The sequence below is a fragment of the Eurosta solidaginis genome, chromosome 3 (assembly GCF_040869045.1).
Source record: "Eurosta solidaginis isolate ZX-2024a chromosome 3, ASM4086904v1, whole genome shotgun sequence".
Classification (NCBI taxonomy): domain Eukaryota; kingdom Metazoa; phylum Arthropoda; class Insecta; order Diptera; family Tephritidae; genus Eurosta; species Eurosta solidaginis.
Genome location: NC_090321.1, coordinates 110,247,805 through 110,271,958, shown reverse-complemented (window position 1 = coordinate 110,271,958; position 24,154 = coordinate 110,247,805). Strand labels below are relative to the sequence as shown.

Here is a 24,154-nt window from a genome sequence, read left to right as displayed (position 1 = left end):
GTTAAAACCAGATTGCTTTCCAAGAGACGAATTAGTCACTATCGACCTAGTTTCAAGTAATCAATCCTATGCTTCGGAAAGCCTTCTGGGAGAGGGGTGGTGTAGTGAATATCCAAACGCAACATGTGGCAACATCATAAAACAGCTTTTTACGTAGAAGAAAAGCAGCAAACATCAATAATATAATTTTAATTTCAACTTACAAAATTCATGCATTGGGCGTTTTCACATTGACTGACACGGGCACCGACACGACACCGGCTCGACACCGACACGATTTTTTAAAAGTACTTACACATTATAAACGACACGACACGATTTAACAACACTGCTCATAAAATAACAAACAATGTAACAAATAAAAACAGCTAGTCGACGACGACACGAATGGAATGCTTGCTTCCCGCCGATATGTCGGTGCCGACAACGGCATAAAGCTGTCGTGTCGGCAAGTGTGAAAGTGTGCCCACATAATTATATGTATTTGTGTTCCTATTGTTGTCGTTGTCGGTGTCGTGTCGGCTGGTGTGAAAACGCCCATTCAATTTCGTAAAAGAACAGACACGATCTTTCTAGTTTAAAGTTTAATATTAACTGAATAAATAGAATAAAGAACAACAAATGTCCTGTCAATTATATATAGAACAACGATAATCTATACATATATGACTTTAGCTAACATACGTATTTCAACTTAGAAAATTAACAAATTCGGGAAATAAGAACAAGAGATGTGTAGAATATCATGGTCTACCACTTTTTAATAGACGAAAATTTTTGTACAGGCTTAGAAAGCGAATTATTTGTGAAAACGAGATTTTGTGACCTTTGAATCTAAATCGAAAATTGTCCCAGGGCACAAACTATGCGTTTCTTAATAGTAGTACACACAAATACTACATTTTTCGGTACAGTTTGTTAATCAGAAAATAAGTAACGTTTAGCCGCCGATAATAGGTGCATGTGGCCAAAGTAAACTGACCCTAACCTGAACTACAGCTGAAACTTTCACTAAAAACCCGGACATAGCAAGGAGATTATCCATATATGTGACCCGGTCTATGAAAAGGTGGCTTATGACTCAAAAAAGAAATTGCGAGAAACAGCTTTTAAAGATAAACAATGCATTTCTTCAGTTTCTTAGTAGTTTTTCTTTTGCATTATGAACAGTCATACCCAAAGGGCAAAGCACAAACCAGTTTCTGACCGATATTTTGGCTCCATTGCCATCGAAAAAAATGCTATCAAAAAAATCTGAGGATACTTCACCAGCCACCAAATAGGCATCGAAGGAACCAAAGGCTGCATCGTCTTTTGTTTGTGAGTAGTATGTAAATGCCGGTTCCAGACCAAATGGTGCAAGGAAAAGTATATACACACATATATATACAGCAAAAAAATCGTCTCTGGGTGGCGCATCCTTTTTTTCGGTTTGTGTTCTGCTGATCTTCCGGTTCCGGTTTGTCTTCTGGCTGATCTTCCGGTTCCGGTTTGTATTCTGGCTAATCTTCCGCTAATTGGCGCATAAGAAAAAGCTTAGTGGTTTATAAGAAAAAGCTTAATAACATGACAGCATATAAATTATATATATATATATATATATATATATATTTATATATCCACAAACTGCAAAATACATACCGACACAGACACACCCATCCATATACATGCATTTAGATAAGGGCTACTTGTCTCAATGTATATAAGTTGGACATATTTTGAGTAAAAAAATTTAGTAAATTGTTATAGCCGCTCAGCACTCATCTGTATTTCACAGATATACATTTTATAAGGATTTTCAGCTGTGTTTAACCAGGATCACTTCTAATAAACAGTAATAAACTATACTACTTATACATCGTTACTTCTTTAACACCGCTGATTACTGTAGGCATATTCCACATTATGAATCAAGCTCTTAAGGATTTAAAAGCAATTTCAAAGGAAAAAAGCTCGAAAAAGCCAATTAATAAAAAAATAAAAATGTATCCGTGTAGTTCTTGTGAAAAGATATATACTCGGAATAGGTGTTTAGTTAGACATATTGCAATGAAACATATCAAGTTATAAACAAACCCGCCATTTTTTGCGAGCAGTGTAAAATTCAAGTGAAACAAAATGTATGGACAGCACACTTGAGAACAAATATACATAAAAAGAATTGTATGTATAATGTAAATAGTAATGTTAAATGTATTAACGCTATGTTTAATAATCGTATTGAGACATACGTTTTGGAAAACGATCAACCCAATGATTTAATTGTTGAACATTTTTTTGAAAAACATTTTAACGAATTATCTGCACTTTTACAGAAATCTATAGAAAAGCATGAAAGCATAAAATTTAACTTTGAGTTATTTTGTAAATATATTCAAATAAAAGAAAGTATTGAAGAATTCGCTATAATTTCACACCAAACACTAACGACTGAAGCATTTATGGAGAACAATAATGTTGGTGATATAATTAAGGAAAAATTTAGTAAATTGATTGAAAAAATGAGAACATTTCAGAGAGAGATAGTGGTTGGAGTCTAAGTGAAATTTTCCATTTAGAAGTAAACATAAATAAATACCAACCAATTAGAGGCTCATTATATATACCACTACCAAAAGTAATAGCAGATAAAACAGCTTGTATTAATATTGTTAACAATGATATATATTGCTTTAAGTGGGCCATAATTTCATCTCTTTACCAACCCTCAACACATGGACAAAGATGTTCTTCATATCACATTAGAAATATCCAGATTCCATTATAACTTCAATTAATAATAAAGTAGTCAATTTTGAAAATTTAAATTTCCCATTACAAATAAAAGATATTGAAATATTTGAATCAAATAATCCAGATATTAGTGTAAATGTGTTTGGTATAGGAGACAATTTGGTAGTAGGACCCTATTATTTAACAAAAGAAGAAAAATCACACCATATTAACCTTATTTCTTTATACAGTGATGATTTCAATGAAAGCCACTATGTTTGGATAAAAAATTTAAGTAGATTAATGGGGCATCAAGTTACAAGCCATGAGCATAAATTATATTTTTGCAATACATGTCTAATACATTTTGATAAGGAAGAAAAATTACTAACCCATAAAAAGCATTGTATGTATACATTTAGATCTAAATTACATACGGTTTATACACAAAATATTTATAAAGTAGCTCTAAGCAATATGGATGATAGGCGAATTGTACGACAAAATCATATTGATACTTATGCTTATGGTCATTTCGAAACCTTATAGTAGTACTTTACTTTAATACATTTAAGAAAAAAATAGTAAACAATTTATATTTTATATAATTTATTTTTATTAAATAAAAATTTTAAACATAATTGATGACATATTACTGTGTTGTATTTTTCTTTCTGCTCATAATTGTAATTTATTGATGACTTCAGATAATTATTCAGTTCAATCGGTGGCTGTAAATTTCCAAAACTATCAAAATATTATTTTTAGTTTTTCTTAATACGTTCATGGTCTTAGCAAGATTTGCTAATACAGTCATATGATTATTTGACATGGTTTTAGACAGGCATGCTTAACGAACGAAACGATATCATTTCGTTACGATAATCAACGCTAATAAACGAAACGAAGTCACTTCGTTTCGTTTATTAACGTTAAGAACGTCAAATTAACGTTAATTTGACGATCTTAACGTTAATAAACGAAACGAAGTGACTTCGTTCCGTTTATTAGCGTTGATTATCGTAACGAAATGATATCGTTTCGTTCGTTAAGCATGCCTGGTTTTAGACGAGCGATCGAAAAAATCTGTTATCTGTCAGCTGTGTATCTGATAAGATTCTGCTAAATCTGTTACCTAACAGTTGTGTATCTGATAAGAATCTGGTCTGATATCAATTTTACTTATTTTGAACTGTTATATATTAAACTTGACTCGGGGTTTGCTAACAAGGTCACTGTAACCTTTAATAATGTTACCGGTAATTTCCTTGTACATATTTGTTGTGAAGATCTCTTCTAATTATGAATCGATTTTGTTTTTGCAGATGGTAGGTTTTTATGTGTATATTAATCCACAAGTTGCTTGGGTATATACACACTGACACACCTATATACAGCAAAGCAATTTCGTTACCTACATTTAGGCGCATCCGTTCTTTCGGTTTGTGTTCTGGCCGATCTATATCATTTAGGTGCATACGTATGACACCGCAAAACAACAAAACAATCTCGTTGCCTACATTTAGGCGCATCCGTTCAGAACCGAAAATGTGTGCATGTGTGTGTGCGTGTGCGTTTGAACTTTGTAAACCCTGCAAGAAATCGAGCGACTGATACTGATCTGATCAGATTGTTTTGTTGTTTTGCGGTGTCATACGTATGCACCTAAATGATATAGATCGGCCAGAACACAAACCGAAAGAACGGATGCGCCTAAATGTAGGCAACGAAATTGTTTTGCTGTATATATTTGTGTCGGTGTGTATATACGTAAGCAACTGTGGATTAATATACACATAAAAACCTACCATTTGCAAAAACAAAACCGATTCATAATTAGAAGAGATCTTCACAACAAATATGTACAAGGAAATTATCGGTAACATTATTAAAGGTCACAGTGGCCTTGTTAGCAAACCTCGAGTCATGTTTAATATATAACAGTTCAAAATAAGTAAAATTGATATCAGACCAGATTCTTATCAGATACACAACTGTTAGGTAACAGATTTAGCAGAATCTTATCAGATACACACCTGACAGATAACAGATTTTTTCGATCGCTCGTTTTAAATCATGTCAAATAATCATATGACTGCATTAGCAAATCATCCTAAGACCATGAAAGATTAAGAAAAACTAAAAAGAATATTTTGATAGTTTTGGAAATTTACAGCCACCGATGGATCTGAATAATTATCTAAAGTCACCAACACATTACAATTATGAGCAGAAAGAAAAATAAAACACAGTAATATGTCATCAATTTAGTTTAAAATTTTTATTTAATAAAAACAAATTATATAAAACATAAATTGTTTCATTATTTTTTTCTTAAATGTATTAAAGTAAAGTACTACTATAAGGTTTCGAAATGACCATAAGCATAAGTATCAATATGATTTTCTCGTACAATTCGCTTATCATCCATATTGCTTAGAGCTACTTTATAAATATTTTGTGTATAAACCGTATGTAATTTAGATCTAAATGTATACATTGATGTATTATACAATTTATTTTCCAACAGAAATTTTCTAAAATCACTTAAACTCAATATAGAAGTCACACACTTTTTTATTCCCTTAATTTTTTTAGTTTCATTTATATCGTTATCAATTTTAAGAGAATACATTTTTGCTCTTGAACCTATAAACTCTTTTATTAACTTTCCATTACATTCATCCTTCATCATACCTAGAACCTTCTTATTCAACTGAGGAAAATTAAAAATATTTTCCTTTGGATATGAGGATGTATCGAAAAATTTTGAAATATCATCACGAATATCATTATAAAAGTCATCAGTTTGAATATCATATATGAATGAATCAGTATCCATACAATTCAAAGCAATGTTATTTTTATATTTCTCTTTGATATAATCATAATAAAACCATACATTTTAAATTTAGAAAGTTCTAATACGGTAAAACCAATATGTATCGGTTTATTGTACAGAGTTGACACTTGTTTCAATTGAATCGCTATTAAATTATTACAAAATTTACTTAGACTATGGAAATTTGGTTTGGCTATTAAGGCCCTAGCATCTAATATTTTCCTACCTCTTCCCCCAATACTAGTATTTTCCCAATCTTGTACTAATTTAACATCTACTCTTTTATCTACATTTTCCATAGTTTTCCCATACACAGCATTATTTAATAATTTAAAGAAATTTTCCTCAAACTTATTTGCTGCTAATGTTCTATGATAATTTTTTAAATCAATATATTTTTTTAGCCAATCTGATTGATTAAATTGTAGAATTCTATGAATTTTCTTTAATACAAGTCCATGTTTAATACATTGTTGTAAATTTCTATAATGAATAATATATTTTATTTTGTTTCTCAAATCACCAATCAACTTTAAGTTTTTCATTGACCCAACTTTTTTATTTTCAAAACAAAATGGTAAATCATTATAAATATTGTGAGTGGTTATGGGATAATCTAAATCTACTTCTAATATGTATCCGACTAAAGAATCTTCTGGTATGCTAAAATCGTCAAACTCCTCTACGTTTTCAATCCATTCAAAATTATTATGAGGGAGATATTGCGACATAGCATAACCACATAAATTATTAACATCTAAAAAAATTATATAATTTGAAGCCTTAGTCTCATCGTAATCACTTAAATATTTATTGTTAGCAACTGAACGCCGTTTGCAACATTGAACAATCCCGCCTCTAATTCCCGACATTATAAAATTATGCATGTTTTCATCAGTCAACAATTCTAATTCTATTCTAGTTATTTTGAGCATTGCGTGCCAAGATAATCCTGGAGATGTATAATTCTGAAGGGTCTAGTCGATAAATTCCTTTACATAATTTTCGAAAATTTTCAAAAATGTCACTGAAGAGTAGCACATCTACTTTTAGATATAACAAATAATCTATTAATAATCTAATAAATTGGAACAATTAAATGTTGGCCAAACGTTTTGTGCATGCTGATAATCATCGATACTACACGATTCGTTTGATAATTTATTAAAGAAATGTGAACGATCAGGTAATTGTGTTCTTCTGAATCTAAGTAGTCATATGGAAAAATACCTTTACGTTTCATTAAATCAAAATGATGATCGTTGGGAAAATAAGCCTTTGTCATTTCTAAATCATTATTACTGAAATTCTTAGCTAAACTGTCTATGATAGAAGGCATGAATCGATATGAATCTAAAAACCTAAGTTCAATGGTATCTTTATTATTAACATATATTCTATTTGATATTGAAATATACAACTTTGTTTAAGGGAATAATATTTATATCCCCCTCTACAGATGACAACTCTTTAATAAATAAATGACAATCATATTTAGATAAATTATGAAAAAATATTGGAATAAAATTTGCTATCTGATATTCTAAATTACATTTATTATGTACTGGGCCTCTATATTCAGTTAAATGGCAATGGTCCGCTACCCTATCATTTAATAAAAGTTCCATTCCACAAATATGGCAAAATATATCCTCGTTTTGACGCCTAAGTTGGCTGGCAGTTAATGGATGCATTCTAACTATTTTACTCAAATATAGGTGGTAAATATCTAAAACATCATCGAAAATACTTTTAAAAAAATGTTTTGGACATCAACACCGCTATATATTTTAAAACGATTCAGTTGGTTATTATATGAGCACTTAATAAAATAACAATAGACATAAGGAATATGTTCTTCTACACATTGAGTCCTAATAGAATTTTGAATATCTATTTGTTTGAGAATACATTCGAAATCTGCATATATAGTAAATGGTACATCTAATTGTTTTTTTAAGTTTTCAAATTTTAGCATTCTTTTCTCAGGTGTAGGCATGCGTGTTACAATTTTCCTACAATGATTTTTATGGGTTAGTAATTTTTCTTCCTTATCAAAATGTATTAGGCATGGATTGCAAAAATATAATTTATGCTCATGGCTTGTAACTTGATGCCCCATTAATCTGCTTAAATTTTTTATCCAAACATAATGGCTTTCATTGAAATCATTACTGTATAAAGAAATAAGATTAATATGATGTGATTTTTCTTCCTTTGTTAAATAATAGGGTCCTACGACCAAATTGTCTTCTATACCAAACACATTTACAACTTTGTCCATGTTTTGAGGATTGGTAAAGAGATGAAATTATGGCCCACTTAAAGCAATATATATCATTGTTAACAATATTGATAAAAGCTGTTTTATCTGCTATTACTTTTGGTAGTGGTATATATAATGAGCCTCTAATTGGTTGGTAGTTATTTATGTTTACTTCTAGATGGATAATTTCACTTAGACTCCAACCACTATCTCGCTCTTGAAATGTTTTCATTTTTTCAATCAATTTACTAAATTTTTCCTTAATTATATCACCAACATTATTGTTCTCCATAAATGCTTCAGTCATTAGTGTTTGGTGTGATATTATAGCGAATTCTTCAATATTTTCTTTTATTTGAATATATTTACAAAATAACTCAAAGTTAAATTTGATGCTTTCATGCTTTTCTATAGCTTTCTGTAAAAGTGCAGATAATTCGTTAAAATGTTTTTCAAAAAAATGTCCAACAATTAAATCATTGGGTTGATCGTTTTCCAAAAAGGTATGTCTCAATACGATTATTAAACATAGCGATAATACATTTAACATTACTATTTACATTATACATACAATTCTTTTTATGTATATTTGTTCTCAATGTGCTGTCCATACATTTTGTTTCACTTGAATTTTACACTGCTCGCAAAAAATGGCGGGTTTGTTTATAACTTGATATTTCATTGCAATATGTCTAACTAAACTCCTCTTCCGAGTATATATCTTTTCACAAGAACTACACGGATACATTTTTATTTTTTTATTAATTGGCTTTTTCGAGCTTTTTTCTTTTGAAATTGCTTTTAAATCCTTAAGAGCTTGATTCATAATGTGGAATATGCCTACAGTAATCAGCGGTGTTAAAGAAGTAACGATGTATAAGTAGTATAGTTTATTACTGTTTATTAGAAATTATCCTGGTTAAACACGGCTGAAAATCCTTATAAAATGTATATCCGTGAAATATAGATAAGTGCTGAGCGGCTTTAAACAATTTACTACATTTTGTTACTCAAAAGATGTCCAACTTATATACATTGAGACAAGTAGCCCTTATCTAAATGTATGTATATGGAAGAGTGTGTCTGTGTCGGTATGTATTTTGCGGTTTGTTGATATATATATGTATAATTTATATATAATTTATGTCATGTTTACGGCTAAGCTCTGCTAAAGGTAAAAAGCTCTAAGCTTTTTCTTATACACCACTAAGCTTTTTCTTATGCGCCAATTAGCGGAAGATTAGCCAGAACACAAACCGGAACCGGAAGATCAGCCAGAACACAAACCGAAAAAACGGATGCGCCACCTAGCGGCGATTTTTTGCTGTATATTTATGTGTGTCGGTGTGTATATACTTTTCCTTGCACCATTTGGTCTGGAACCGGCATTTACATACTACTTTTGTGCTCTTCTTTCTCTACATTTTTAGTACACTTCTAAGCAAGTTAGGACTTTCTAGGTGAAAGAGCGTCTCAAAACTATCGAAACCAGAAAAAAAGTGGAAAATTTTTTGTTTAGTCATAAGCGACCTTTTCATAGACCGCGTCATATATATAGTATGTCAGTTCTTCAGTGCCTTTTGCGGGACTGAAATAGGTTTAAGTTCGATCAACTTGGATGCGATACTATTACTCTCAAATGTGTTACTGTTAGTAAAATTCCCAATTATAAGAATTGCTTTACATCGACAACACTGACAAAATTGTAACAATTTTCTCTCTTCTATTTTTCCCCTTACATTTTATATGAGTTAGTTTCTGTTAATAAATCGTGCGATGCAAATCTAATGTTTAAGTGCGTGTTTAACTTTATTTCTTTGGTTTGACCTAACAATGGTTATGCGCCCAGTCGTGATTCTGTTTCAATAAAAGGGGTTTAAAATTATTGACGCGGAATTTTTTTTTATAATACTACCGAAATGAGTTTCGGGCTATCAAATTGAAAAACTAGGTGAAAGAAAATATGATGGCTGGAAAATTCTTATCAAATCCGTGTTAGTGCATTGCGATTTATAGGGCTATGTATACGGTGAAATTGTCGAGCCAACTGAGAAGGTTGCTGCAGAAAAATTTAAAATATTGGACGAAAAAGCATTAGCTACATTGCTTTTGTGCATAAAACCTAGTCAATTACTGAATGTCAAAAATGCTCAAACTTTGAAAGAAGCATGGGAAAAATTGGCTGCAGTCCATACACCTAGCGGTCCAGCGCAGAAAATTACAATTTTCAAGCCGTTGGTCAACTTGAAAATGGGTGAGGAAGACCCCATGGCAGAGCATTTAAACAAATTTTTTGATTTGTTCGAGAAAATTGTCGAGTTGGACATAAAGTTGCAAGACGAATTACTTGCAATTGTTATGCTTTCCAATCTGCCGAAAAGCTATGAAAATTTCATTGTTGCGATCGAGTCTCGAGACAGTTTGCCAAGTACAACTGTACTTAAAGCCAAAATACTAGAAAAAGTTTGCATTTTTTCGAATAAGTCCCGCAATCAGTCTCATCAACAACGGCAAGCGCAATAACAAAACAGAACATTCAAGGACAAATGTTATAAATGTCATAAGAGGGGGCATTGTGCCTCGTCTTGCAAATTAATAGCTCCGACACATACGCAGTTTTTCATATAGATGAGTTTAACACAATCTTATGCATTATGAATAGATTGCACGTATTTTTATGGAGAACGGTAGAAAGAGCGACACTGGCGCTATCTGATATTGAAAAGTAGCCATCTCCCAAATTTGTTCCAAGCAAACCATAAGAAGCAGAATTTGACATTTGCTTTGGCTAAGGGTGTTGGCACACTTTGCAAGTGAAATTATTTTTCCCACTGGTTGGTAAATTTTCTAACATTTTTTCCATTTAAAAACTGCAATATAAAAATCGATTACGACACAAAATATGTTAGTATTTTTGTTGTATAGGGAGAATGTTTATAACAGTGCTTCGCGAAATTTTGTATGTGAATGGGCAAGGCGTAATAAACTTCAATTGCCACGTCTGAAGTTCCTTCATATTTACAAACGCAACATCTTGGTTGATTGTGGCGATGGTATTGGAATGCATAAGCTTGTGTTAAACGCATCTATATTAAAAATGTCATTGTGCCGCGGCCTTAAGTAACATAAGCAAACCGGGTGTTAATTGCGCTATGCTCAATGTCTCTCAGCATCGAAATAAGCTCAACAAATCTATTTGGGTTTTGGACAGTGGATCGTCGTGTCACATGAGTTTTGAAAAATCGTCTTTCACTCAATTTTCCGAGCATTGTGCAAGATAGAATTAGCAGGAGATAAGTTCATTTACTCCGAAGGTATTGGTATTGTACGCGTAGACACGAAGTCTAGCAGAATTATTTTACATGATGTACTTTATGCTCCGCAACTCAAATCTAATTTCCTATCAGTGAGCAAGTTTACGGCGAATGGCTGTAAAGTAGAATTTGGCAAAGAGACTGCAAGAGTGATGACACTTCGTGCTGTAGAAGTATTGCGAGCGAAAAAAATGGCGATCTCTTTATAATAATGAATATATGAAGTGCAATCAAATAATTTAAATGGTATGCTATGGAAAGTATGGACACTTGAATATTAAAAGTTTGGAGCAGTTGTCAAAAAACAATATGGCGCGCGGAATGAGCATAAAACCATTGGAAAAATTTGAATGTGACATTTGTTTAAAAGGCAAAATAAACCCATTGCCGTTTTCAAAAAATTATGATAAATATAATAAAGGTGTTTTAGAAATCATTCATAGCGACGTTTGTGGTCCTATGCTTACTCCATCGCTCAGTTGTGCTAAATATTTTGTATCGTTCGTCGATGATTTCAGCAGAACAATCTTTGTGTACTTTATAAAGCAAAAAAGAAAGTGCTTGAAAAGTTTAAGATATTTAAATCTGCAGTAGAGCGCGAGATGGGCAATAAAATAAAAATATTTCATTCGGATAATGGCCGAGAGTACGTGAATAATGATTTTTGCAATTTCCTAAAGAAAGAAGGGATTCGCAGGCAATTGACTGTTCCATACACGCCGCAACAAAACGGCATAGCAGAACGAGTAAATCGAACATTAGTTGAGATGAGCCGCTACATGTTGCTTGATTCGAAATTGCCAGAATTTTTGTGGGCAGAAGCCGTCAATGCAGCTGTTTACGTGCGAAATCGTTCGCCGACAAAATTATTACACCACATGATGCATGGACTGGCTGTAAGCAAGCTGTTTCTTACTTCGAGAAATTTGGCGCAAAAGGCATTGTTTTGAACAAATTTCCGCAAAAATCCAAGTTCTCCGCAAAAGGAAGATAATGTTACATGGTGGGTTATGCAAGTGGGGCAAAGGCATACAGGTTGTATGACCCGAAGCAACGAACAGTGGTGATTGCACGTGATGTAACATTTTTACAAGGTGAGCGTTTTTCCGAGGCGGTAGCTGATTTCACACCAGAAGATGAGTATGTGTTTGACAGTACAACCGAAGTACCAGCAGTAAATAGCAAACAAGAAGGGAATGCACAAACGACGGTAATAGTTCAGCATGCATAGATTTTGTAAATTTTGAAGAATGCGACATGACCGTCCGGGCCGAGAATACTGAAATAAAGATGAAGTACTTCCAAAGGCAAGTTACACTGAAGCTGAAAACATAAAAATGAAACTAAGACCACGGAAGCCGTTAAGCCCACAAGTAAATTTAATGAAAACTTATAATCCTTTAACAGTGGAAAATGCAATGCAAAGAGAAGATGCAGACAAATGGAAGTCTGCTATGCAGTCTGAGTTTCAATCCCTTATACACAAAAACACGTGGACGGTAGTCGATTTGCCAAGTGGTCGTAAAGCCATAAAATCAAAGTGAGTTTTTAATGTCAAACCTGATAAAGATGACATTGCTGTTCACTATAAGGCACGCCAAGTAGCTAAAGGTTGCACCCAAAAATATGGCGTTGATTTTCAAGAAGTATTTTCACCAGTAGCGAGATATTTTTCAATTCGCTTGGTATTAGCGCTCGCTGCAGAATACAATTTGTTCGTACATACCTTGGATGTTGCTACGGCATACCTTAAAGGAAAGTTGGATAAAGAGATATTTATGGTGCAACCAGAAGTATTCGTTGACAAAGATAACCCAAATAAAGCGTGCACATTTAATAAAGCATTGTACGGTCTTAAGCAATCAGGACGGCAATGGAATGAAGAACTTAATATTGCACTTATGAAATTGAATTTTGTAAAGTGCAACGGGGACGCGTGTGTATACGTTAAAAAGGTTCCAGGCGAAGTAGTAATCGCTGCAGTTTATGTCGACGACCTATTGATTGCATGTTCGTGTATCAATATGCTTGAAGAAATGAAACACCAAAATCTATGCAGTTCGACGCGGTAGACAAAGGACCCATTGGTCAGTTCTTAGGTATGGAGGTTTCTAGAAATAGAGAAGGTATTCATATATCGCAAAAGCAGTTAATCCGAGATTTATTTGAAGATTTCGGTATGTCCGAATGCAGAAATTGCTCAACACCTATAGATCCTGACGTAAAATTTGAAAGATGCGATGGTAGTCCCAATTGTGTATTGGTAGACCAGAAGAAGTACCAGTCTGTCGTTGGTTCCTTAACTTATTTGAACATTTGTACCCGGCCAGACACCATGTATTCATTTTGCAAACTGGCACATGCATGCCATTAAGCATTTATTAAGGTATCTTAATACAACTCTTAATTTAAACCTTACTTATTTTCAGAGTCGTGAACAATTAAAAGGCTTTGTCGAGCCGACCGGGGTGGAAATTGCATTGACCGTAAATCATATACGGGCTTTGCGTTCTATATTGCAAGAGCACCGATTTCATGGGAGAGTAAAAAGCAAGCCACCATTGCTCTCAGCAGTACTGAAGCCGAGTACGTCGCTCTCTCTGCAGCCTGTAAAGAACTGGTATATTTGAGGCGCTTCATAGAAGAGTTGGGTTTCAATGAACTCGTCGAAAATGCAACAGATTTGTATGGCGATAACATTATTGCGCAAAAGTTGGCTAAAAATCCTGTTTTCCACATTCGAACAAAACACATCGACATTAAGGTTCACTACGTAAGAGAAGTAGCAGAGAAGGCGCTTGTAAACATAAAATATTTGCCAACAGAAAAAATGGTTGCAGATATTTTAACTAAAGATTTAAAGAAAATAAAAATTAATGAATTTACCTCAAAATTAGGGTTGAAATAAAAATGTAAATTTAGATATACATATTGTAACGAATTTACTGCAATTCCCCTTATTTGCAATCTTCTGCCAACGTTCGTATCGCTTCACTGTTGAATAAATAACTCCAATATTGAATAATGGAAAATGGCCTTTATTAAAGTACTTCACAATAACACATACTTTGCAACGAATAGCTTGCTTAATAACCAAACTGATTGATAGCGCAAATGAAAATGATTTCTCGCCTCTACTGTCGCGCCTTTTATACTTTTCGATTTCTCATTGCATACTTCTAGGCTTTTCCATTCCAGAACTCACTAGTTAGTTATCAGCTACAAAATCGCCAGCCACAACTACGTTTATAACTTCTCATTTGAGTAATACTTGCACAAATTATTGCCCTCTCTTGTGAGCACTTCAGATAAGATATATGCATGTGTTTGTGCATTGCTTCTCCGCTGCTCGTATACGTACATATGTGTAGATGCAATTATTGATTCGTTTATGTAGATACATAATGATTGATCTATGGATGTGCATGATATCCCTGTTTCGCATCACTTAGAGATGGCAGTACCCCTTAGTGTTGCTAATATTGTAGCACTGCCCTCCACTTAAGTCTGATCGTCCCGATCAGACAAATCTCTCGGTCTGAACGCTGCTAGCCTCTCCAAATGAACCACTTTCATTTTGGTTCGTGGTTTGCCAATGGTTTGTATTGCTTTATCGTACCTCGCTTTCATTTTGTCACTCATAATCTTTGCTCGTTGTCTTACCAAATCGTGTATCTCTCTCAGCTCTTCTGATAAGACACCAGTGGATTTCTTGACATTCCTCTCCGCATCGCCATCTATCCCATACTTCAAATCAGCTGGCAGTCGAAGGTCATTGCCAAAAATTACCTTTGCGGGAGTTTTGCCCGTTGTCTCATGTACTGCCGATCGGTAGGCCATCAAGCATAATGATATGTGTGTATCCCAGTCCTTATGGTACTTGTCTACTACTTTCCTTAAATGCTCCTCCAATGTTCTATTGAAACGTTCCACCATACCATCGGACTGAGGATGCACTGCAGTTGTCCGTGTTTTTCGAATGCCCAACTTCTTGCACATTTCTTGGAACACAGCTGATTCAAAATTCCTGCCTTGGTCAGAATGTATCTCCATTGGTACACCATACCTTGCAACCTATTCGTTTGTAACCACTTCTGCTACTGTTTCTGCTCTTGGTTTGGGATTGGGTATACCTCTGGCCATTTACTGAAATAATTCATAACCACCAGTAAGTATTTGTTTCCGTGGTTGATAGTAGGAAATGGACCTGCGACATCCATGGCGATCCTTTCAAATGGTGCACCTGAAATATACTGCTTCATCTGGCCATGACTTCGTGTTTTGGGCCCTTTCGCTCTGTTGCAAACCTCGCAGTTGGCAATCCACTCGGTGACCGACTGACGGCAACCAACCCAATAGAATCTCTGCTTAATTTTCTCGAGCGTCTTCGTGATTCCAAGATGACCTCCACTTGGACCATTATGCAACTCGCTGAGCACGTCAGGAATCCTCTTTCTGGGAACAACTATCAGTTTCTTCTTGCATTTACCATCCTCACTCTCCCATACTCGATGAAGGCAACCGGATATCAATTCTAAACTTCCACTGTGCCCAATATGACTTCGCAATGGGACTCTCTGCTGACATCTCTTCTCTGTTTGGTCTTTCGTTTCGTTCGAGCCCTTGCATAACACGTGACAGATCTGTATCTTCTAGCTGACACTTTCTTAGCTGTTCCTTGTCCCATTCATCTGTACATGTTATAGTCATTAGCCGGACATCTATAATGTCTTCTTTAGCCTCCGCCTTTGAACAGTGATTGCATTACAAACTACATGGTCTTTGTGACATTGCATCAGCATTTACATGGGTACTACCTTTCGATGCTCAATGGAGAAGTCATACCTTTTTAGTCGCTCGATCCACCGTGCCAATTGTCCTTCCGGATTACGGAACTGCAGAAGCCATTTCAACGCTGCGTGATCTGTCCTGACGCGGAATCGCTGGCCGTAGAGGTATTTGTGGAAATGTTTAATGCACTCTACCAATGCCAACAGCTCTCTCCGTGTAACGCAATAGTTCCTCTCTGGGTTTCCAATTGAACGGCTGTAATATGCAACTACCTTCTCCTGTCCATCGACTAGTTGTGATAAAACGCCTCCTACAGCATATCCGCTCGCATCTGTATCTAGAATAAACGTTGCTCCTGGAATCGGATATGCCAACATTGGGGCAGTGCACAGACGCTCTTTCAATGTTTGGAAAGCTACTTCTTGCTCCTTCTTCCATTCAAAAGCTTTATTTTTTCTTGTTAGCTCGTGCAGGATATGGGCTACGCTGGCAAAATTTGGTACAAATCGGAGGTAATATGTGCACAGCCCAAGGAAACTTCTTAATTCATGCAGATTCTGTGGTCTTGGCCAATCCTTTACTGCCTCTATCTTTTCATTCGCTGTACGGATACCTTCTGTCGTTACCTTGTGACCCAAATAACTTATTTCCTTTTTAAACGGCGTACACTTTTTGGGACTTAACTTCAGACCAGCTCCAGTTATTCTCTGGAAAACTTCCTCCAAATTCTTAAGATGTTCATCAAAGTTCTTCCCCAATACGATGATGTCGTCCAGGTACACCAAGCATGTTTTCCAATGTAGTCCTTTCAGTACCTGGTCCATGAGTCTCTCAAAAGTAGCTGGTGCATTACAAAGTCCAAAATACATCACTGTAAATTGCCAAAGACCATCACCGACATTGAAGGCTGTTTTCTCTTTATCTTCCTCCTTCACCTCCACTTGCCGGTAGCCGCTTTTCAAGTACAGCGTGGAAAACCATTTCGTACCAGATAGCGAGTCCAGCGTGTCGTCAATTCTTGGCAATGGGTAGCTATCCTTTTTCGTAACGTCATTCAACTTCCGGTAGTCCACGCAAAACCTCATTTTTCCATCCTTCTTCTTTACAAGTACTACCGGTGAGCTCCAGGGACTAGCTTATGGTTCGATGACGCCGCTGTCGCTCATTTCTTGTATAATTTGACTCACAACTTCCCGCTTCGCCAGTGGAACATTACGTGGAGCATGACGTATCGGCCTCGCGTCTCCAGTGTCAATTTGATGTTTCACAACATTGGTGCGGCCTGGTTTGGAACCATCCTGGTCAAATATGTTTGCGTACTTTAGGAGCAGTTGCTTTGCCTTACTCTTATAATCTTCCTATAGCCCCTCCGTCCATGCCGTGATGACATTTTAAAGATCAGTATTACTAGATGAAACGTGTTCCTGGAGCTGTTCACAGTTAATAATTACTTCAGCCTCTTGGCATCTTCCCAAAATAGCTCCTTTGGTCAGTTTGAGTAGTGACTTGAACTCATTGATTACTCTTACCGGAATACGTCCATCTTGTTTTGTCATAACCAGGGTTTTTCCTACAAGTATGTTCGGTGCTGATTTGTTTGCTGCCCACAATCTCCATCAACCTTTGCCCAAATGACTGCTTCGGATTTTGGTGGTATTTGAGGGAGCCAGCTCTCGCACCTTGCGGCTAACTCGCTTTAGTTTAACGATTGATTGGTCTTGGAGATCTGCTCATCTCCTTCAGCTCTGCGTTTACGACCACTCACATTGTTGGAACTCTTAGGGTTGGTGTTGCAATAACGCGCAATGTGCTCTGGCTTTCCACACTTAAAGCATTTGACTGCATCATTATTCTTCTGCTGCGTACCCTTCAATGCTTCCAAAATTGTGTCTACCCAGTCTGGCCTTTCCACTTCCACGCGATGAGCTTTGTATGCGGGCTTACTCAAAAGCGACGCTGTTTCTTGAGTCAGTGCATAGGATACCGTTTCTGCGAATGTGCTTCGTTTCTACGTCGCGTATGCCATTTATAAAACTCTGGATTTTTACCCTCTCGGTGTGCTCCACGTGTGCGTCCGCATTTGCCAAATGTGCCAACCTTTCAACATCCGAGGCAAACTCCTGCAAAGTCTCATTCGCTCTTTGGTGGCGGTTTTGCAAATCAATTTGGAATATCTGTTTTCTATGCTCGCTTCCATAACGTCTCTCGACAGCGGCCATCAATGCTTCAGAGCTGTTCCGTTCGTACTCTGGAATAATCTGTAAGATTTCGGCAGCGGTCCTTTCAATGCTACGAAGAGTGCAGCAACTTTATCTTCAGCATTCCAGTTGTTCACTGTTGCGGTCTTCTCAAACTGTAGCTTAAAAACCTGGAAAGGAACAGACCCGTCAAAGGATGGTGTTTTTTTCTTTGGATTACTCGCTGAAACAGCTGGGCGATTTAATTGTAACTGCTCCATACGACCCTTCAAATCATCGACTTCTGCCTGAAATTGAGCGAGTTTTGCATCCTGCGCTTCTAGCTTTGATGTTACTGTTACCCTTGCTTCCTGTGCTTCTAACTGTGAAGACATTTGTGCCACCTGCAATGATAAGCGCTCCTCTTGTTCTTCCATCTTGGATGTTATGTGTGTCTCCTGCGATTCCAGTTGGGATGCCATATTGGATGTAATCTGTGTCGCTATTTCTGACATACGCGTTTCTTGTGCTTCAATCTTCGATGCTATTTCTGACGACATTTCTGCAATATGTGCCTCCTGTGCTTCCATCTTTGACGTTATCTGTGTCGACATTTCCTTCATACGCGTTTCTTGTGCTTCAATCTTCGATGTTATTTCTGACGACATTTCTGCAATATGTGCCTCCTGTGCTTCCATCTTGGATGTTATCTGTGTCGACATTTCTTACATACGCGTTTCTTGTGCTTCAATCTTCGATGTTATTTCTGACGACATTTCTTTTACTGTCGATGTTTGTGCAGATATTGCAGCCAAAGTCATGTTCAAGTCTGTGCTCGTAACTGTCTGCGATGTTTCGTTTTTCTCTTCAATTTTTGTTGTTGTCTCGTCCCCATCAGGATAAAAGACATACACGTCTACATCAATTCCTTCTGCTTCCATTGCCTCTCGTAGCCGTGCCTGAAGTTCGAGGTTAAAGCCGCTTGTATTCAATCCACGGCTCTCCAACTCCTTCTTCATTTGCTGGATCTTCAATTCACTAAACTTTGCCATGTCCTTGTTGTCCTCTGGAATTTATTCAACAATTCCTCTTCTGACACCAATTGTAACGAATTTACTGCAATTCCCCTTATTTGCAATCTTCTGCCAACGTTCGTATCGCTAAACTGTTGAATAAATAACTCCAATATTGAATAATGGAAAAATGGCCTTTATTAAAGCACTTCACAATAACGCTTATACTTTGCAACGAATAGCTTGATTAGTAACCAAACTGATTGATAGCTCAAATGAAACTGATTTCTCGCCTCTACTGTCGCGCCTTTTATACTTTTTGATTTCTCATTGCATACTTCTAGGCTTTTCCATTCCAGAACTTACTAGTTAGTTATCAGCTACAAAATCGCCAGCCACAACTACGTTTATAACTTCTCATTTGAGTAATACTTGCACAAATTATTGCCCTCTCTTGTGAGGAATTCGAATAAGATATATGCATGTGTTTGTGCATTGCTTCTCCGCTGCTCGTATGCGTGCATATGTGTAGACGCAATTATCGATTCGTTTATGTAGATACATAATGATTGCTCTATGGATAGCTAAGCGTGGGGCAGTAGAGGGCGAGCAGTTTAATGTGAGTTATAAGGGAGTAATTTGATGTGCTTGTAGGCGTATGAGTCGTGGCACAGTGGATGATGTACCCGACTCAAACGCTTGGGGTTGCGGGTTCAAAGCCCACTGCAACCAAGCATTTTTTTAAATTTATAATTTTATAAATTATTATTTTAATGAAATGTATTTTATTTTCATTTAGTTTATGGTGTATTTAAAACACGGGACGATGCAAAGCATCGATACTCATTTATGTATTTAGTTTATGGTGTATTTAAAACGCGGGACGATGCAAATCATCGGTACACCTTTATTTATTTATAATATCTTTATTTTAATGTATTCAATTTATTAAGTTTGGTATTTTTAATTTTATTTGTGGTGTATTTAAAACACGGGACGATGCAAAGCATCGGCACACCTTTATTTATTTAACTTGGGGCGAGCATAGGGAACTCTGAGGTTTCGCTCTAATGAGCAACCTCATCTTCTATTTGAAGACCCCTTTAAAATGTGATATGGAGGCGAGCACTGGGCTCTGAGGTATTGGCACCCCATCTTCTACTCAAAGAACCTCAATTTTAAATTAAAAGCTAAAACTATGTCTTTAGAATATTTCATAATCCGGATGAGAATTTCAGCGCTTATGAAACAAACGAAAGAAAAAAACTCATAGTTTAAGTCGCTTAAACATGCTCCTCCCCTAGACGGCTTAGTCGTCTAGTTGTAATTCCATAGGAGCCGGTCATCCGGCTCGAAGGACCATAGCTAAGCGTGGGGCAGTTGAGGGCGAGCAGTTTAATGTGAGTTATAAGGGAGTAATTTGATGTGCTTGTAGGCGTATAAGTCGTGGCACAGTGGATGACGTACCCGACTCAAACGCTTGGGGTTGCGGGTTCAAAGCCCACTGCAACCAAGCATTTTTTTTAATTTATAATTTTATAAATCTAATGAGCAACCTCATCTTCTATTTGAAGACCCCTTTAAAATGTGATATGGAGGCGAGCACTGGGCTCTGAGGTATTGGCACCCCATCTTCTACTCAAATAACCTCAATTTTAAATTAAAAACTAAAACTATGTCTTTAGAATATTTCATAAGCCGGATGAGAATTTCAGCGCTTATGAAACAAACGAAAGAAAAAAACTTATAGTTTAAGTCGCTTAAACAATGGATGTGCATGATATCACTGTTTAGGATCACTTAGAGATGGCAGTACCCCTTAGTGTTGCTAATATTGTAACAATATACATATACATATAGGTACATATCTATATATTTTTTTTTTAATGAAATACGAAGCATATGAATTGAATTATCCAAGTTTTCTTTTTAAATAAAAAGTGTTGAGAGGATTGTTGGTAAAATTGCCAATTATAAGAATTGCTTTGCATCGACAACGCTGACAAAATTGTTACATTTTATATGAGTAAAGTTTCTGATAATAAATCGTGCGATGCACATCTAATGTTTAAGTGAGTGTTTAACTTTATTTCGTGGGTTTGACCTAACAGTTACCACCTATAAAAACCGTAGAAAGTTCCACATGCTTTGTTGATTCGTCGTTGGAAGTCGGAAGTAAAACATATGCCCTTCTAATATGTTGATAAGGATAAAAACTCTTGACAGTTGTATTCATGATATACTACTAATATCAGTTATTATTGACCAAACTTTTTCAGATGATGGACGGGCTCCGCGGCAGTCGACCAAGTTCCAGAAGATTATTATCCGAAGCTAGTCAGGTTCAATTATTGAAAATGACAATCTATAACCGTAACATTTCTCTAAATCTTAGGTGGCTGATTTTTGTATAAATTTAGAATACCATTTCTTTACGAAGTTACGATATATGATACGACAATTTTCGTGTAAGGATTCAAGGGGTTGATAAGCGCAATACAAAGCTTTATAGCTTCAGAGCTTCCACAACCCAATTATCAACGTCACCTTCGCGATGGGGATCCTGTTACAAATATATAAAATATAAATTTTACACATAACTATTTAGCAGGCGAGGCTGTGGCGACCCCAAGTTCTTCATGGAACTAGGGGTGGTGCGCAGGATGGCCTGAAAGGTTTAATGTGGTCATATAAAACATTTCTCCAAAGTCTTCGGTACAAATGGTTTGTTATTACAAAGACCTGTTTCAGTTTGTTTTTTTTTTTTTTGGAAACAAATTAAACATATATAATGGAGGCGTAATAGTTTGGCACGGCTTTACTTATGGAATCCAACACCAAATGATGAGGGTCTGTAATAAAGTCAGGTAAGTCCATTGATATTCATCTAATAGCTTATGTGAATAAGTATTAAAAGTAGCATATTTTACTTCTAAAGAACAAAAAATAACACTTTTTCGGGAACAAAATTGGTGAAAATTTTTCAGATAGCCGAATGACAGAACAAAGAAGAATTTAGAGCAAGACAATTCACGGCTTACTTTGCCTGGTTATTCCACCATTGGGTGGAGCCTTCATACTTTTGGACTTATACATACCTATATAATAGCTCGTTGTATAGTCAACTTTTACAGGTGTACACAAATAAAGTTCAGGCTGAAAGTAAAAAAAAAAACGTATTATAAAAAAAAGTTTTGTATATGAGTATTTCATGGAAAAGTGAATCGAGAACAAAAAGTATATGTGTCTATACCAACGTAAAGTAGTTATATGTGAACAACTTCAACGTAAACTAAAATTAGATTAATAAATAAAGTAACGAATTCTGGGGATTTCCTGAAATTTATACACCTTCTGCTAATGCTCGAATCGCTGAACTGTAAATAACTCCAATATGTATTGCAAAATGGTCTTTATTATACTACTTTGGGAGTCTTAGCACAATGACAAAATTTCCATCGCCTTTGACGATAAAGTGGTGCCGGATGCGAAGAAATGCGCGAACGCTTTATGCCGACAATATATAATGCATTCCACGGTCGACAAAGATAGACGGAGGGCTAACAAGACACGCACATAAACATAAATTCAGCGCGTCACCAATTATCATCACCGCCAAAGAGGTTGAGGATGCCATCGGTCATGCTAAACGATTCAAAGCAGTGGGCCCAGACGGCATAGCCATGCCGATGCTTAAAAGCCTAGAGAAAGAGGGTTTCAAATATTTAGCTTCAACCTGTCTCTTTCCACCTTTGTCATTCCCGAAAAATGGAAAATGGCCAAGGTGGTCCCGCTACTAAAGCCTGGGAAACCAGCTAACATAGGAGAGTCATATCGCCCGACATCTCTCCTATCGCCAGTAGCCAAGACGCTTGAAGCCATTTTGTTTCCCTACTTCAAAGCAAATTTGCAGCTAGCCTGTCATCAGCATGGCTTTAGAAAACTCCATAGCACTACCACCGCGCTAAATGCCGTTAGCAGCCAGATAAATTGCGGTTTTAATCAAAAGCCCCACCATAGAACAGTACTCGTTGCGCTAGACCTATCAAAAGCTTTTGATACGGTTAACCATGGCACGTTACTGCAAGACCTGAAAGGGTCTACTCTTCACCCATGTCTTAAAAGGTGGACCGCAAATTATCTGGGTGGTCGGCAGGCATCGGTGCAATTCAGAAACGAAACATCATAGCCAAGAAGAATTAAACAAGGGGTGCCACAGGGTGGTGTCATATCCCCACTTTTATTTAATTTCTACATATCAAAACTACCATTGCCACCAGAAGGAGTTACTATCGTTTCTTACGCCAATGACTGTACAATAATGGCCACAGGCCCGGGCCCACAGATCGATGAGCTTTGCAACAGAATAAACGGCTACCTCCCCGATCTCTCCAGTTTTTTCGCCTCGCGAAACCTGACATTATCACCGACTAAATCCTCCGCGACCTTATTTACAACATGTACGTCCCAAATGTCAACCATTTTGAACATCCACGTCGATGGCATAACGCTACCGACTGTCCTACACCCCAAAATCTTGGGTGTGACGTTTCATCGAGATCTACATTTTGGTGAGCATGCAGCCGCAATTGTACCGAAAATCCAGAGCCGTAATAAAATCCACAAATCACTTGCTGGCAGTACTTGGGGAAAGGATAAAGAAACGCTCATTATTACTTACACAGCAATTGGCCAGCCGATTGCATGCTACGCGTCCCTTATATGGTCACCAAGCCTTAAAACTGCTTACTGGGAGAAGCTACAGGCCTGCCAAAACGCTGCTCTCAGAATCGCCACGGGCTGTCTTCTTATGTCCCCAGAACACCATTTACATAATGAGGCGAGAATACTCCCCATCAGGGAGAGAAATGAGATGCTAACCAAACAGTACCTGTTGAATACCCAGAAACCTGGGCATCCAAACAGGTATCTGATTGATGAGCCAACACCGCCTAGGAGCTTAAGGAGTCATCTCCGTAAGCATTATGAAACAGGCGTCGGACCTTTATGCCGGGAATTGCCCGGTGAATCCAGTACTC

General features: G+C 36.4%; 1 protein-coding gene across 1 annotated transcript in view; it reads right to left on the bottom strand.

Annotated features, from left to right (window-relative positions):
• Phm (Peptidylglycine-alpha-hydroxylating monooxygenase) overlaps positions 1 to 24,154 on the bottom strand; it is a 316,703-nt gene that overhangs the window by 242,837 nt on the left and 49,712 nt on the right. Inside the window, exon 2 of the mRNA XM_067777129.1 lies at positions 22,214 to 22,271. Within this exon, the coding sequence (XP_067633230.1) occupies positions 22,214 to 22,271 (58 nt within the window). The remainder of the gene's footprint in view (positions 1 to 22,213; positions 22,272 to 24,154) is intronic.